Consider the following 17704-nt stretch of genomic DNA (forward strand, 5'->3'; position numbering starts at 1 on the left):
GAGCGGACCCTTTTTAGACGCCTAGGTTACAGATAACTGTTGTTTTAGCAGCTTTAATGACTACATCTCTGCACCGAGCAGGTCCTCACCACCAGGCTGAGCCACTGAACTGCAGTTCAAATATGACTATAGTTAAAAAAGACAAAAACCTTCCCCTTTTGTTCTCAATGAAGCCAGTTTGAATGCGACGTATTGTAATTTTCTATCACCAAATCAATGCTTACGTTGAAGGTACAGCGCAACATTGACCAAAGTGCAGTGAATCACACCCAGGCTGACTGGACACACTGGGTGTGTCACAGCGAGTGAGAGGTGAACCTGGTTTCACTGTGAGCGAGGCTTAAAGGTGCGTCCGTATAATGTGCTACTTATGTTATAAACCAGGGCTGCCCAACCCTAGTCCTGGAGAGCCACTGTCCTGCATGATTTAGGTTCCTCTCTGCTCTAACGCACCTGAATCTAATGATGTGCTCGTTATCAAGCAGCTGAAGCTCATCACAGGTTTGTAAATCGTTAGACTCAAGTGTGTTAGAGCAGGGAGAAACCTAAAACATGCAGGACAGTGGCTCTCCAGGAGCAGGGTTGGGCAGCCCTGGTATAAACTATCCTGGCTAGTTTTCAGAGGGTTCCTGCTTTTCTGCAGCTGAAACCAGACTGTGGTGTGCAGTGTTTGAGAAACATCAGTGATACACGTGCATCTTTTGAACTAATTTTCTCACATTTTCAGCCTTTTGAGAGGGAATTTCTCAAGAACGCGTCCGTGCAAATGGCTGTCACAGCTGAGACGTGCACTATTGCACACGTTTTATACTTTACCCACTGAGGAATTTAAACGTGTGGGTGTTGTTTACATATTTCTGGGACCGTGTGTACTGTCTTCACAGCTACACTCAAGGCAGGAAATGTCAAGTGCTCGACTAGGACACAGGAAGTGTTTTTGGTCAGTGTTAACATTCTGTTTGTGTCGTTTGCTTTTAAGTCGAAATAATAAAAAGTTGCATCCGCAAAACAGGGAACAGTGATATAAAATGTAACAAATTTTATTGATTTGGCAAAGCACCTAATAACAAATTTGCTACACACAGTTTTCTGACATATTTCCGGCTACATGATGTCGCCATGAGAAGCTGAGTGAATCACATCAGACAAAGTGTTTGAGTCAGTTGATATAATAATAATAAAGATATCCATCTCTACACTTAAACGTAAAAATCAAAACCCAAATTATTTTCACAATGAGACGAGAATCACACCAGAACTTCATATCTACACGTCATGCTTAAACAAAAACACTTTTCAAAAACACTTTGTACTGTAAATCTCTGCTTTCTTACGATATCGTCAGACTCTACTCTTAACTTCTAGGTTCACCACTGGGGGGGGGGGGGGGGGTTTGTTCACACGTAAACACACTTAAAACCAACGGTAAAAAATAAACAACAAGCTCCATAGGGCATAAATAAGTTACATTACTAGGTCAGTATATAAGGCATACAAATACAACATTCCACACGTTAATGCTGGGCTTAATATGAGAAAGTGTCAGTCAGTGCAACAGTCACAAAATGTATAAAACCTTTTGAGGTACAAGGTTGTTCAACGTGACACCGTACATTAAAGTTGGCCTAACATCAAAACTCTAATTGGCCTAAACCAAAATCACTGTTGCATTGCAACCAATCACGAGATTCATCCGAAAAAGGAAATAAAACATTCAGTGTTCCCGGACTTTTAATTTATTTCAAGGCACCGTCCAGATACGCCCGGATCTTCTCTCTGTGCGGCTGCGTGAGGCAGTAGCCGATGGCCAGCTCTGTTTCCCGGACCCGCCTCCGGAAGCGGTCCCGGTCTCGCGCCATTTCCTCCCAGTGTCCTTTACGGGACGCCTGTCGAGCAAAGGGCCAGGTCCGCATGACATGGACTTGGACCAGAGGAGAAAACTGCACCTGAAATCCAGAAGAAAGACAGATATTTAATACATTTTGTTAAAAAAAACAATACTAATGCTTTATGTGCACTTCTTCTGGGTTTATAACTACTAGTTATAGCTACTAGTGCATGTCAAGGGTATCTAAAGCCCAGAGAAAAGATACTAAAATGTTCTGTGGATCAAAGAAAACAACAACATATAAATAACAATGTTCTTTCCCAGCACTGACAGGCGTGTAATCAAAATAAGACTTGCTTTTCTGCCTCAGGCTTTATTTAATGAGTCTGATGAATCTCAAGCTGGCAAAGTATTAACAATCACCCAATATGGAAGACATACTCTCTGCTGACTCGCTGGAGTCATAAGACAGGCTTAGTCATGACGACCAGCGGCGTTGCTAACCAACAACAAACAACAGCTCGATTTAACTCACTGTGCAGTACAGTGTGTGTGTGTCAGCGCTGAGGCAGGAATTAACCTTAATCTTAGCACAGTGATAGCAGAATCAGCAGAATACACTCCTTTGTGTTAAACTTCACCTAAATAAAAAGGATCACATGCTCTTCTCTATCTACTGGGCCAATAGAAACGGAGGGGGGGAAAGTGTCATCGACCTAACTGCAAAGCTGTATTTCTTAGTTTTGAAAACAACATTTGGTTGTCACTTCATATAAAAAGAAAAGGTTTTTGACACCGTTACAATTTAAACTATTGTGTCAAAGCAGAATAAATAGAAAAAAAAGCCCATTTCCACGTGCCGCAGTATTTACAAAGGTTTTTACGTCAAACCTCAAAGGGGTTTCATTTATGCTTCCTGCCTGGCACTTAAATTATAAATTCATTATTAGATAATGACCTTTTTCTGGGCCGTGCTGGGCTTGATTTCCTTCTCCTCCTCTTGCGGTGACCGGGGCGTTTGTCCGCGTCTTCTCCAGGGCACCAGTGTTTTGTCTGGGTGGGAGTGATGCTTTGACTTCCTCTCTGGCAGTGAGGGTTTGGTGGCTCTGGGTTTTCGGGGTGTTGTTGCCTCTTTTTTACATTTCTTTCCCTTCATCAGAGGTTTTTTTGCGTGGTGGACATTAAAGGGGTCTGTATTTTCTCCTAACTGCAGTGTTGTTGTTGTTGTTGTTGGGGAGCTCTGGAGACAGGCCTGGAAGTTTAGAGGGTGGTACGGGTCATCCTTTTGGCAGAGGGTTTTCCACAGCTGCTCTTCTTCATCATCCTCAGATGAAGGAGGGAAGCTGCTCTCCTTGTCCTCCGTGTCTGTGTCTGACTTGGAGGGAGGTGCAGGAAGTGAGGCCTTTTGTTTAGAGACTGTGGTGGTCTGAGGTGATGTGCTGCTGAACGTGCGCGCAGTGAAGCACATGGGATTGTAGGGGTCTTCGGGAGTGCTGAAGAACTCCAAGAGCCTCTCGCTCTCCTCGTCAATGTCGGGGCTTGAACTGTCCGAACTGGCCCAGCTGCTCCAACTGCTCTCGCTGTCAGAACGACTGACCCAGATGTTTAGGCCTCGCGGTCCCAACATCTCCTCGCTGGCCTTGCTCACCGACACGAGGTCAGTATCACTGCTCATCGCTTTGCCTTTACTTCTCCCCATGTTTGTGTTGGTTGAAATGCACGCAGAGAAAAAGAAGGGGTTGTAAGGATCGTTAGATTTTGAGAGAGACTCCCAGAGCGCCTTATTTTCCTCACTGTCAAATTCAACTATGTTGTGGTCTTCTTCGCTGCTCCAGTGGAAACTTATCTCCTCTTCTGAAACTTCCTGTTTGAAGACTTTCTCGCTATTTTTATGGCAGCCGTCGCTCGAGCTGTCGCTGCTTGATACAAAGATGTTCCAGTCGCCGGGGAAGCCCATTTTCCAGCTGGATTGATGTCCGAGAAAGATGCCGTCTTCTTTGCCGGACACAAAATCGTCCACTAGTCCGCAGCACAGGTCGTCGGCACGCAGAGTGGACAGCAGGGCCTCGGCGGTGGATTTCCCGGCGAAGGAGTCGCCAACGTCGGCACAGAAGTTAGAGAGGGGATTCGAACCGCCAACCATCACCCTGTCGTCTCCGTCAAACAGGGAGGAGAACAGGAAGGATTCAGTCGGGTTCGTTGCTGAGGTCATGTGTTGGATGTGTTGACCAGTCTCGTCTGTGATTCTCACGTGAACCTCAAACCTGAACATCTGGAAAACTGGAAAATCAGGGGGAAAATATGTTAGAGACATTTAAAAAGGGCATGAATATAAATTACATGTTGAATTATGATCTCCTTTAGGTCATGACATGGAAAAACAATGTTTTTTCTACTTTCTTTAGTGCTTTTAATAAAAAACACCCTGATTAAAGACTGTGAATATACAACCATCATAGGGCTGACTGATGTGGGGAATAATACAAACTAGTATTCAAAAGTTAACTTTGTATACATACAATGTCTCTCTCTGTTCATCTTTGTTGTAATCAGAAGTTTATCTATTAATGCCATGTTGCCACAGATGGTATTCCCATGTTAAATGCTTAGACCTGTTAATTCTGACACTAGTGTGCTTCGCAATTAAAACATGATCACTACTTAACATAATATTATTTCTTAAGGAGAGCCAAAAGGACTTTACATGGCAAGGCAATATACAGAATATAGTATATATTGCTCCTGCTATTCTTATATTTTAGTTTATAGTGTTCATGATCCATATTTAGCAATAATTGATTGTTATTTATTGCTGCTGTAATATGGAAATGTCCCCGTTGTGGGACTAAAAAGGAATATCTTATCTTAAGGCAAGTTTATTTCACCTTTCAACAACCAGGTAATTTAAGTGCTTTACAGAAAAGCATTAAAAACATTGGAAAGAAACACAAATTAAAAAAACACATAATACAATAACGTGTAAAAATATTATACAAACTAAAATCAAGCAAATAAGATAAAAATAAAAGCAAGAATATCAAGAGAATATAAGTTACAGTGCTGATGAGTTTTGTTTACAGTGAACATTGTTGTGACAGCATGGATTAGGACGTAAACACGACCAAACAAACAACTGTCACAACAAACATGGTGACTACTGAATATAATTGTATTTATTTAACTTAATTAGAGGCGTTAAAAGCACATAAACAAAGCCAGGCAGACAAAATAAGTTTCACTTTTTTCTTACCTGACACGAAGGTGTAGTAAATGACCTGAACCAGTAGCCGAAGCTGTTCCCACAGCACTGTCAGCATCTGTTTAGTCCAGGGCAGAAGCGCCATCCCCCCGCTACCGAACCTCTCCATCGCCGTCCGTTCAGAACCCTTCGGAGCACCAACAACCGCAGCCATCTTTGTTTTTACTTCTTCTCGGATTATGGCGGTTAACGTCGGGGACACAAATCCTCACGTATTTTGGTATTCCTCGTCGAAAACCAACAGATTTCGCGTATTTGTCAGTGACAGATAGGCGTCGATGTACTGTCGCTTCATTTTCCGGCAAGTATGTGCCATTGTTTTGGGTCTCTGCGTCAAATAAAGCCGTGTATCTTCTCCATGTTTCTCAGTTGTCTCGTCGTCGTCGTAGTAGAGGGTGAATGTCTCGAGATTGCAACACCATTCTTTTTAAACGGAAACATGCGTGACGTCAGGGGCGGGATTTGATTGGACGCCGTTGCTGTCAATCACCAAACCAACCGCCCCTCACGTAATAAGCCCCTCCCACGGATTACGTAACGTGTGACGCATAGAAAGTGCCCGTAATTTCCCATCAGATCAGGAAAAACACTTTTCATAGCATGGGACATTTGTTTTCCTATCTCCCTAATTACATTTCATTAACATGAAAGCGAAAGATATGAAAGTACTATTTGTTGTTTCCATTTGTATTATTATCTATTATATTTAAAGGTTGAATATGTATACATTTTTTTAATAAATAACACACCCATGAGGCGTTTTGAGGGGTACAGAATGAAAGTGTTGCTTTTCCTTTAAAAAAAAAATCAAGTCTGAATTAACACTTTTTTTTTGACAGGTTTGACAATGACTGTCACGTTCTGTTTGCATTGTACCAGCCAATAGGCCCGACATTGTGTGTTGCCAGGGTTGTCTGTTGATTGGTGCAGCTACTGCGGGCTGGCACTGGGTGAAATGGAGTTTCCCAATCCTGCAGCTGCTTATTTGTCCCAGCAGCTGAGTGAGTGGAGACGGGCAAAAACCTGAGTGAATATAGGCCAAGCATTCATTTTATAGCTGAGTTCAACATTAAAGTGCATTTCAAAATGGCTGTTTCTTCTTAATCTGTAAGCTAACCTTCAAACTAATTTTCAATACTTGTTTTTAAGGTGCGATTTGCCAGAGGGGATGGGTTCAAACAGACTCTGGTCTCCTGTAGGCTACTGGACTGGGTCTGACCAACCTGGCAACCCGAGCGGTGGGATTTTTTACGATCATGAGACACTAGATGGCGGCGTTCTGCTCAGTCTCCATATTCAACCTTTAATGTAACAGTTAAATTAAGCCTTAAGCCTCTACAATGAGAATTTGTTTGTAAATCATACTCCTGCAATGACTGAATTTCCCCACAGGAGATCATAAAGGCAGTTTCCCTGACCTACACTTACAATCCCATACATAAATTGTGCCAAAACCAAATAGTTTCACTTCCACAAAATAGATTTTTAAAACCTCTGTAAACACTTGAGTTTAAAAAAAGCCATACAACATAATTTCCAATTTAACTCTTTTTATTAATCCAAAAAGTAGCATTTATGCCACCAGAGCAGAAGCTGTAGAGGACTCACTGCAAACAGAAAGAGAGAACACGCCATTAGAGGGAGCACTCGTCAAAATCACCCCTGGACATATTCAACTTTTCTACTGAGCGGAAACAATGTAGGACTAGTCCAATACTAAAATATAGAGAATTGATATAAAAGCACTTAAAATGTTTAATTTCACTGTATGAAGGGGACTGGCAGAGATGGCACCAAGTAGCCGTTCTGCTAATTTACCTCCAGCTTTTTCTAGCACAACAGAAATATCACTACTCTCAGTAAAAAGGAAGAGCAGGACAATGATTTGTGCAGAGTTTCATGCATATACATCCCAAGTGTATCAGTTAGCAGCAAGTCTATGACATCATTGAGTTTAACTTTGTCACCTTTTTGCAGAATAACAAAAATGGCACTGAGACAAAAACAAGGGAAGCGTCCAAAAGCAGAACAAATACGTACTACTTCCAGTTGGGGGCCAGTACTCTCTTGGTCTTGTAGTAACGGGCCAGCCTGTGAATCCTGCTCTCAATGAGAATCAGGCGGAACTTGGCATCCTTGTCCTGCAAGTATAATAATGAAATGTCACGGGTATGAAGTGTAACAGATATTGCATTAATGTGCATCCACCCATGTTAACCCCCAGTAACTGCTGATATCAAAAGCACATTATCCACTGATGTAGTTTCATTTGTACCTCATTGTACAAAGGAAACTAACTTAAATTGTCATGTGCCTAATTTTATGATCATTTTAACCAAACTCAACAATATTGTCTACTTAGTTTTAATAAACCCAAAACAGCATGGCGATGTAAGCTCCAGTGTGCAAAACATTTGGTGGCACTTGCAAATTTTCAGACAACGCAAGGTTTCAGGTAACAGCAGCAAACCACACCCGCTGCTATCGAACACTTGAACATTAATGGTCTCGATATTAGACCCAGACTTTGGTCCTGGTCCGTTATACCTTTCTGTTTCTCTCCAGATGCTTCCTGACTGCCACAGCCTTCTTGATGAGGTGGTAGAGATCCTCGGGCAGGTCAGGGGCCAGACCTTTGGACTTAAGGATCCTCAGGATCTTGTTGCCAGTGACGAAACGTACTTGGGCCACACCATGGGAGTCCCTCAGAATCACACCTACACAGGGTGACAAACAGGCTTGAAACTTGGACAATGTGTGTAACTCGTAAACGCTTTATTCATCGGTCATGTCAGCTTCATCACCCAAAAAACAAAAACAATCCAAAATGTACTTAAGATGCCCCTTGTTTTCGAGAACAATGGCCATTATTTTCACATGGTGTGGACCGATTGCTGACCAGACGGACCGCCATCCTGCGCTCTACTCTGACCTGTGCTGTTGTCCTACAGTGAACATTTCAGTGGAGCAAGTTCATAACACAGCTGATGTGACAGTCCAACAAGCACTGGTGCTCTAGTAGATCTGAACAACGCCAAGAGAGCTTGATACGCAAATTTAAGTACATGCTATCGATTGTTGAACTAGTGAAACAATCAAAACTTGCCCTATTTAGATTATTATTATAATATTGATTCGTTAAGGTGGTAAACAGTGGTTAGGTGTTAAAGAATGGGGTTGACTAATTCATTAAGCGGTGGTCACATTTGAATGACCACACGTAGCATTTTTCATTTATTTCCCTGCATATATTAGCAAATAGCAATAAGAAGTAGGCTTATGCGATATGACGAGATTATCTTTCAACACGATATAGGTCCTCACGCATCCACAACAACCGTACAATATGCAGTTATGCGATATTTCCAGTCTCTTCAGTGTTCCCATAAATTCATTCTGAAAGTATGTGCACCGCCATGACTCCATGAACGAAGTTATAGTGTTAAATTTTCAGGTCAGTAATAAGTGTAGGACTGTCAACCGTTATCTAGACTGAGTTGACCAGGTGAAGTGAACGCTGTCGGTAACCAACCAGGTACAAACTGGCACAGTCGTATATGGGATTCTCACATGCCGACGGATTCTGTGTTAGTGTTTTTAGGTAGGCTAGACCAGAGAGATGCTGTTTTGCCCTCGTTCTCCACAAAGTTTGCTGCAAGCGATGACAATTTAGTGCCTGTGGCGTGTTTGACCGCACCAGACTCCATTAGCCACTCGCTTAATTAGTCAAAAAGGCTTCACCTACACACTCCTATGACAGCTTAGGAAGGCACATTGCTATAGCAGGATGAGTGCCAGTAAACACCTAACAAAATGTACAATTTGATTGTGTGAAGGGGACTGGCAGAGATGGCACCAAGTAGCCGTTCTGCTAATTTACCTCCAGCTTTTTTCTAGCACAACAGAAATATCACTACTCTCAGTAAAAAGGAAGAGCAGGACAATGATTTGTGCAGAATCATGCACATATATCCCACATGGATCAGTTAGTAGCAAGTCTACAACTGAGTGACGTTGTCCAAAACAACAAATAGATTTGAAACAAAGTCAAGTTTCCCAAAGCATTTTTGGTTATACCATCTAATAGTAAACCAGTATGTTGTAATTATGTCAGCAAATTTAAAAAATGTGTTAATATATGTTTTAAAAGACAGATAATTTAGGCAGCCAATGCTTCAGAATTGAAATTCAATACACCCATGTGTACGGCTTAACTGCTATGGATAGCTTTACACGTTTACTATTCTGCATAAGGACACGATTACATCAGTACGTTTCTATTACTGTAGTCTCATAGAAACACTTACCGATCTGAGAGGGGGTCAGGCCCTTTTTGGCCAGCTTGAAGATCTGCTCTTTGACATCATCAGATGTGAGTTTCAGCCACTGAAAGTGATGTTTATATGATTACCAACTGATACATTGGTTCTGAATTGTTTCAATACTGTGAAGTGTGTGCGACTCAAAGGTAATTTTATACTCACAGTGGGAACACTGCGCCTGTAAGGCAGAGCTGACTGGGACAAGCCCTTTCTGTGGGAAATAAAGACATGCAACTATTTAGACACATTGACATTGGAAGCAAACATTACAGGCATGTTAAAAGTAATGTGAAGGAAAACCAATCCAATGTAAAGCGTGTGTTTAAATGTTTAACTACACTTTCTCCTCAGCCTCTAAATACATTAAGGCTACAGAGCTGCAGCAGACCCACCAGAGCAGCTTTAAGTGGAAACTGTTGCTGTCTGAACATATTTCATTCAGACAGCTTTTTCTGTAAAAGGAGCAAATAACAGAACACTTGAAATTTGCTTCCAACCTCATTTTTTTTGTTAAATAAAGTTACCATATCCTGGTTTATGCACCAAGACACTTGTACTCATGTATAGTTGCCTGTAATTATGTTCCTACTAAATATGTTCTTTGTATCTTGTTGTACTTAGTCTCTTATTACCTCACCCTGCTTTATAATGTTGAAGCACACCATTATGGCTTTGCATGCTTTGCTTAATTCTGACTTTTCATCCTCTGTTGCTTCAGACCTTTTACTGTAATTGTGGAACTGTGTTTCTGTCTGTCTGACCAGGACTAAATAGTTTTAATTATTAATTAATCTTAATTAGACTTTTTTCCCTAGTTCAATAAAAAACAATTCTGAATATCTTGTTTTACTGTACCTCACTGTTATCTGTTTACCTTCTTTTTACCTCGCTGTTTTAACCTCTTTTATCGCCTTAATAACTTGTGCTTTACTGTATCTAGCTGTACTGTTTACCTCATTGTTTTAATCTTATTTTCCGCAAAAGCCCTTCTAGGGGCTTGAGTTGCAAATTGGCATCCACTATAAGAACTATGACACTTGCATTGAGCAGCTCTTCTCAGTTATCCTATGTTCACTGTAACTGTCCCTATAAAATATATAAATAAAGAAATAGTTTGTGCAAACCTGAGCAGTTAATGAAGGTTGATGGCTGAGCTAACATTAGCTTCACACTCGTGTTAACTAGTGTACAACTTTAACGTCAAGTGCCTTAATTACGAGGGTTTCTTCGTCAACAACACGGAAAAACGTGCTTGTGAGTGAGTAAAACATTATTGGCTAATTTAAGGGAGAAGTGAAGCAGCAGAAGCTAGGTGAGCTAAAGCTAGGTGGCTAACGTTAGCTCGCCGGAGACGGCTGTCGATACGAGGGAGCGATGATTTAAGTTATTTTGTCGCTAAAATGAGGGAGAAAAGAGCTTAATCCGGTCCTCAGACGTCCATAACACCTTTAAGAGCCATATCGTGCCGTCAAAACCGATCTACACACACAATATTTGCGCTTTAAAGGATAAAAAGAGAGCTCACCCGGGAGCGTGCATGCGACCCATGATGGCGGTAGAGGAAGAGAGGCCGCACACGCGACAGAAAATGGTATTTTGCGCCTGCGCCGGAAGTGACGTAATGACGCAAAGAGACGCTTTGTGTGTGACGCATTCAGAGTGTGGAGTGTTTCCAAGTGGTTTGACAGAGGTATAAATATTATTTTGTCTGTTTTGGATGAACATAATAATAATATATTATATATATAAATAATATTTATATATTATTTATATATATAATATAATAATTTCCCTGTACCTTTCAAAGAATACAACTTTGTGATCAAAGTGATCCTCTTTTGCTTACTTAGTCTAATTAAATGGCACTTATGAATTTGTGAAGAAATTAGACCAGAGGGGAAATATGTTCTGCTATTGTATATAATAATAATAATGTAATAAAAAATGTACTTATACTGCTGATATATGACACTGTAAGGGGTTTAAGAGAGGCTCTTTGTTTGGTCTGGAGGTTCTTTGTTGTGTCAAAATCTTTTCTTCAAGGCCCAATAAATTATCGGCTACCTTACTTATTTCTACTTATCACTCATTTGTAGACTGTATATAAAGATATACAGTTATTATATAATATATACACTGTGTCCATTTTATTAGGAACACCTGAAACTGATGCTGTCAATATATTTATTTTTCAACACATCAAGACAAATACAGATGTTTCACACTTCGTCTTCTACTTCCAAAAATCTGACACAAAGTTACAGAAATAGTAAAATAATTCATGTTGATATTTATAGCAAAGCACTTTATGAACATTGACAACTGATTTATTTTATTTTATGTAATATTTTCCTTATATTTCTTTACCAACGACTGCTTCCCTGCAACTGTTGTGACGATAAAAACGTGAAACTGAACAGTACATCATACAAACTACTTAGAAGAGCACAGAGTTTAATATATGCAATTTCGTGTGTAGCTCAGAGAGGTTGGTGGTTCGATCTCCAGCTCCACCTGTCCAAATGTCCTTGGGACAGACAGACAGCTAAATGCATGTGGGTATTTTTTTATAATTCGTCATAAAATACAATCAAAGTGGTTCAGGATCATCTAGTAAGGATGAACCCTGGGCGCCTCCCTAGGGAGGTGTTCCAGGCCCGTCCAGCTGGGAGGAGGCCTCGGGGAAGACCCAGGACCAGGTGGAGAGATTAGATCTCCACACTGGCCTGGGAACGCCTCAGGATCCCCCAGTTAGAGCTGGTTAATGTGGCCCGGGAAAGGGAAGTTTGGGGTCCCCTGCTAAAGCTGCTGCCCCCGCGACCCTACCCTGGATAAGCGGCTGAAGATGAGATGAGATGAATACAATCAAAGTAGCCACGCAGTAGTCAAACTCACACCTGCATGAATGGAGGTATTGATCAGTCAAATGTAGTTATAGCACGCATCTGGTTTGATTGAATACAAACTCTGCGTTACTAAATAAAAATAACACAATGTAAGGCAGTCAGCGCTGTGCATCTGTTATTCTTGCAGTTCATCTGTACAACGACACAGACACAAACAAGAGTCACATCATATTTGTTCCAAAAACATTTAATTTGCTTTAGGAAAGAGGGATTACAGTACACACTGATCCATTCAGGTTACAGGTCACCAATTAAGAATAAATAACTGGCCATGTTAATACAAACTCTGCTCGCGTTCTTTGTACAGTCACTAAAAGAGTGGATCAAGTCATTAATATTCATAGTGTGAGTAATGCTCTCAGGTCATAATTGTCTCGTAGATCTTCTCTTAAAAACAGATAATCAGATAGATTTAATTTCTTTATTAAACATTAATAACAACTTTAGATTTAGAGTTAGCGAGTGGAGAGGAAAAGCAGCTAATGCTCAGAATCTCGTTCCCTTTTTGTGAAGACGTTGGACATTAAAGTTGCCTTTCTCAGCGCTGATCAGTGTTCAGGTTCCTCAAAATCCAGAGTGTTTTCTCACTTAGATATCATAAAACCCGGCTGGATCCGGACTTCACTGGCAGTTGAATTTATTGCTAACATTTTACCCAGTAAGTCGTCGCGGGTGTGGTTGCTGCCTCAGACAGCCTCACGTCCAGACTCCAGTTTTAACTCATTTTGAAAAGTCTGAATTGTGGTTTTGAACCACCTGAAGGAAACGCAGAACTGACTTATGATCAGCTTCATCCGGAGCACGGTTCCAAAGCTTATGATACAAGTTCCCCTTTAAGGTGTGCTGTGTGAAAATAGTCAAGTAACAACATGAGAGAAAGACCTGGTCGTGTGCATTTAGCGGCGGCCCACTGTTACAATTAACCTCTACGGTGCCGGTCCGTCACCACACCTGCTCTGGTAGGACTACGGATATAGCTTTAAAGAATATAGATCGTTCTTTAATAAGGACATATCGTTATTAATAAAATATAGATAGCAATAAGGCCAAGTTGGACATTAAAATGGGATTGTGAGCACAAACAAAGGCACCCTGTTCAGCTCCCTACGTGGGAGAGTTGTTTGATTTGCCGTCCTTCTTATTACGTTTGGCACATTATTGGGGAATCATACGGTTACGGTTGATATCCTGGAATCTGGTGCGTTGGACTACTCTACCTAGAAGTGTCTGCTGCGAGGCAGGAAACCCTGATGCCTCCTATTTGTCTATGTAGAAAATAAACAAGGAAAATGTAAAAATGAGCCCCCTTTCTAGTCCTTAAAAAATAAACGTGTCAATCTATATATACTCTTCTGAAAAGTAAGCCGTTTTGGTCCTCTAATATCAAAATGTACAAAACATTACAGCTCTTTGTTATAGTTTAGGAAAGAGAGAGACGAAAGACGTTGAGATTGTTTGTCACAGGAACAATCTTGATTAGTTAAAGAGGGGGGAAAAGAGAGAGCAGGCTCCCCTTTGAGGGTTGGTGAATGGGCCCGTTCGGTCGCCCTCTCAGGGTGTGTCTGACGGAGTCTGCATTCATGTCATATGGGAATAACTGCAACAGCACGATCATTGTTACAAGCAGTCACGTGGTGTTCCACCCTGTTTGAAGCCGTAACGACACCGTGATGAAACTCTGTAGAATTACTGCTCAGTTGTTCAACACACACTTGGTTACACAAGAACAGCTGCGTCCTGCCGTGACGCCTTAGCAATACTTATCACGACTTGACTCATGTGCAAGACACGACATTTGGTTTGTTAGATTGGAAATTAAAATATCACTGCTGACGCTTTAAATTTAATGATGTCAGAAATTCTCTATCCGTCTCCGGACCCTTCTGAAGCAGTGTTTAATCAACGGAAAATGGCAGTGACCAGTGTTTTCAAGTAAAGCCGCATCTGCTGCCTTCCCATATGATGTGAATGCAGCGTTTTGTCTGGAGACACGGCGTCTTTCCCGGCTTTGGAGGGGGTTAGAAGTAGGGCACGGCCGTAAGTTTGTACCACTTGACCGTCTCCTTGCTGAGGTCAAAGTCTTTGAGTCTGAGCGTGATGCCGCCCAGAAAGTAGTTCTCACGCAGCGACTCGGCACTGAGCACGCTCAGTTGAAGCTCCCGCAGGCCCAGGGTCTCCTTGCTGTAGCCACTGTACACCAACTGTGAAGGAAGAGGAGGGGGGAGTGAATTAAGTGTCCTGATGGTCGTGAAGTTCTGATTTGGGTTCAGCTGTTCACACGATTAACCAGTTTATGTTTACATTTATAAAACAACACCCAGCTCAGGAATATTACATCAAATGTAGAAACATATCTCCTAACCATCTCATTGAAAGTAGGGTTCCTGGTTTTCCTCGAGATCTTGGTCTTGTGTTTGGAAGTCTTGTGTGGATCTGGAAGCAGGTAGGTTTTCACATACGGGTTGGGATCGGTTCCATCTTCAGAAACCTGAAGGGGAGCCGAGGGATTAATACAACAACAACATAGTGCTGGGCGAAAACCTTCTATCACGATATAAGTGATTTAATTTCTGGTTATTCACAAACTAAATACATCTATTTGAAATAACTCCACGGTAAATTTCATTTTTGTATGAAGTTAAGTGCAAAATGAACAAAACTGTTTCACATGATTTTTCTCTCTCCAAAAAACACTATTCCCAAGTTAATTTAACCAAAATTCACATCAGATTGTCTGAGGAATTTGAGTTAACATGCTCATTTTTATCAATTTAGATGACATTATTGTGTATTACCACATCTCAACATATGATTTCATCACAGGGTTCGTACACATGTTCCAAGGTCAAATTCAAGCACATTTCAAGCACTTTCAAGGTCCATTTTCAAGCTTTTCCAGAAGCTTACAGTTGTGGTAAAATACATATTTCTACGAATACACTGAAAATACATTGTATTCATTATTTATAAAATTGTTATATAACACCAGAAGGATAAGAAATTAAATTATATTTTCTTTTCTTTAACTATTTGTTGTGTTAAGGATCCAATTTCAAGCATTTTAAAGTACTTTATCCAAAATTCAAGCACTTTTCAAACCTTGAAAATACAATTCAAGCATTTCCAAGGATTTCAAGCACCCGTACGAACCCTGTCATCACCATACCAGTCCATTGACAGACAGTTTAACTATTTCTCAGTTGTAAGAATAAAATAGTTATAATAATAAAATCATATCTGAATCTAGATCCTCTAGTGTATATTAAATCATCTGTATTTACCAGATCTCTGATGTGCATGACCATGATGAAGAGATTGCTGTTCCTGTAGGAGATTGAGAGCTTCACTTCTCCTTCCACCCGACCAGAAGTTGGACTCAGTGGAGGCTCTGCAACAGTCAGATACCAGTCATCACACACCGTGTCCAGTTCTTTACTAAGCTACCTGCTAAAGCTTAATAAACTCCCCACTGGAAGGGTTCAGGACAAGTACGACGGCTAAAACTCTAGGTAGCCTGACTGCTACCGCTACACTGGCCTGCCAGCTTTGAAAGTAGTGACGTTAAGGAGTTGCTTAACTACGTTAGTTTGGATGTAAACCTGCAACAAACACAAAACCCAGAATTAACTAGTGAAAGTATACAAACGTGTGATATCAATTCTTGATTTGAATGACTAGCATGCTAGTTTATAGTCACTCACCGGCAAGGCGTACCAGTCCTGACCATCAAGTGAATGAAAATGAAACCTAAAGGCGAACCGCCTGCACACTGTGACTAAATGAGCGTACACAGACACACAGTCTGGAGACCGGGAATAATAATACAACAACCTGTAACCTGGCATGACAGGTTATAACATACATGAAATATAACAGAAAATATGCCTGCATTCAGTATAAGGTGGTAAAATGCACACATTTGTTTCCTCAAATACCCCAGAACAAAATCATAACATCCATCATAAACAGTGTACACAGTATACAAACAATAGAAAGTTCTACACCTCCCACGTGGCCTACTGACCCTAGAATCCAGGTAGGCCACCATAACAGAAACAATCAAACTCCTAGATATGACATCCTCCCCATGACCATGTACATAACTATGCATTTGGATATGAACGTACTATGACACAACATGAACAACTATATGCGGCATACAAACAATGGCCTTGCCAGCTGGAAAGTTCTACACGCAGCCTTTTCTCTTAGAACACAGTCTTTGTTACCCAATCAATACCTAAAATGTTTTTCAATATAATCTGCCTCTTGTCATTCTCATGTGTAACACTACATGCGGAGGGTAACAGTTACTTGAAAGATGAGGATGAAAATATTTACCAGGAGCTTTGGGCGTGGCGTCTTCGCCTTCCGTCTTGTCATCTCGTGCAATTGGATGAAAGAAGGTGTAGACCAGGTCACACTAGAGAAAGAGAGCATGAGATCACTTCAGTGACTGCTACAGAATACTAACACTGTCCTGTCGAGTTTACTGATTACTGTGGTTTTGCGCACGTGTACCTGTGTGACCTCTGTGGAGCTCCTCATCAGGTTGTGGACGTAGTTGTTGAGCTCCAGCTTCCTCTTGGCAGCCACTTCTTTGATGTGGGTGCGACCGAGCACCATTTTGTTGGGGAAACTAGAGATAATGAGAGAGACAACGTTTAATTACTATTCATTTAATGTGATGCACTCACACTGTCCATCCGTACCGTGCCCGTGCTTTAGGGTACCGTCGCTTTGTTTACAAATCTTTCCATAGACCTCTGAGTTTTTGTGCGTCTTGTCGACTGTTTCTGAATATTTCATCCGACCAAATCTGCGCACGCTCGTGCTCATACATGTGCAAACGTGCTTTACAAAAGCCCACCTCTCCCAAATGAGAGAATTCTGAGAGTCTTTTTCATCTCAACCACAAACCACAAACATTGTTCGAAATGAGTGGACACCGAGTTTGAAAGAGAGACTAAATAAGTAACATTGACACTGGCCTCCATGCTGCTTTCTACTGTTTACTAATTCTGTTCTCCAGAGCATTCAACACGTCGGACATGACTAGAAAAACAAAACAAAAGGCAAACTAGTCTTTTCCCTACTATACTACCCTACTGGTTTATTTTTAGCGTGTTTTCTCGGGTGTAAAAACCACAAACGCACAAAATTTGGTGGAAAAAACTGTATAAAAAGGTGATGCCTTACCTCGGCAGCTTCCAGAGGGGGAAGAGGATGGTGAGTTTGTTGTGGAGTTCCTGAAACTCATCAAAAGTGCGGAAGAGAAACTGTGGCTCATTCTGACCTTCCCTCAGGATCCTCACCACATACGTCTGCACAGAGAGGACAGGGAGGGAGACAGACACACAGTCAGGTGTCAGTGTTTTACATTCAGGGC

General features: G+C 41.3%; 3 protein-coding genes across 3 annotated transcripts in view; all 3 read right to left on the reverse strand.

Annotated features, from left to right (window-relative positions):
- Window positions 1-1038: 1038 nt before the first annotated feature.
- LOC310948773 (uncharacterized protein) lies at window positions 1039-5473 on the reverse strand. The gene is made up of 3 exons (XM_083916005.1): window positions 5079-5473; window positions 2787-4108; window positions 1039-1946 (listed from the first exon to the last, which is right to left on the reverse strand). Exons 1-3 carry the CDS (start codon window positions 5239-5241, stop codon window positions 1737-1739), a joined length of 1695 nt encoding a protein of 564 aa, XP_083772131.1. The 5' UTR covers window positions 5242-5473; the 3' UTR covers window positions 1039-1736.
- Window positions 5474-6620: 1147 nt separating this feature from the next.
- On the reverse strand, window positions 6621-10977 carry rps13 (ribosomal protein S13). Its single transcript, XM_083916301.1, has 6 exons — window positions 10935-10977; window positions 9572-9620; window positions 9395-9473; window positions 7635-7804; window positions 7128-7228; window positions 6621-6694 (listed from the first exon to the last, which is right to left on the reverse strand). The coding sequence occupies exons 1-6, from the start codon at window positions 10955-10957 to the stop codon at window positions 6661-6663; spliced, it is 456 nt and encodes a 151-aa protein (XP_083772427.1). The 5' UTR covers window positions 10958-10977; the 3' UTR covers window positions 6621-6660.
- Window positions 10978-12492: 1515 nt separating this feature from the next.
- pik3c2a (phosphatidylinositol-4-phosphate 3-kinase, catalytic subunit type 2 alpha) overlaps window positions 12493-17704 on the reverse strand; it is a 48647-nt gene continuing 43435 nt past the window's right edge. Inside the window, exons 28-33 of the mRNA XM_083916484.1 lie at window positions 17515-17639; window positions 16837-16954; window positions 16657-16738; window positions 15597-15703; window positions 14678-14803; window positions 12493-14516 (exon numbers count right to left, since the gene is read on the reverse strand). Coding sequence (XP_083772610.1) covers window positions 14334-14516; window positions 14678-14803; window positions 15597-15703; window positions 16657-16738; window positions 16837-16954; window positions 17515-17639 — 741 coding nt within the window. The 3' untranslated portion in view covers window positions 12493-14333. The remainder of the gene's footprint in view (window positions 14517-14677; window positions 14804-15596; window positions 15704-16656; window positions 16739-16836; window positions 16955-17514; window positions 17640-17704) is intronic.

Source organism: Echiichthys vipera (assembly GCF_963691815.1).
Source record: "Echiichthys vipera genome assembly, chromosome: 7".
Classification (NCBI taxonomy): Eukaryota; Metazoa; Chordata; class Actinopteri; order Perciformes; family Trachinidae; genus Echiichthys; species Echiichthys vipera.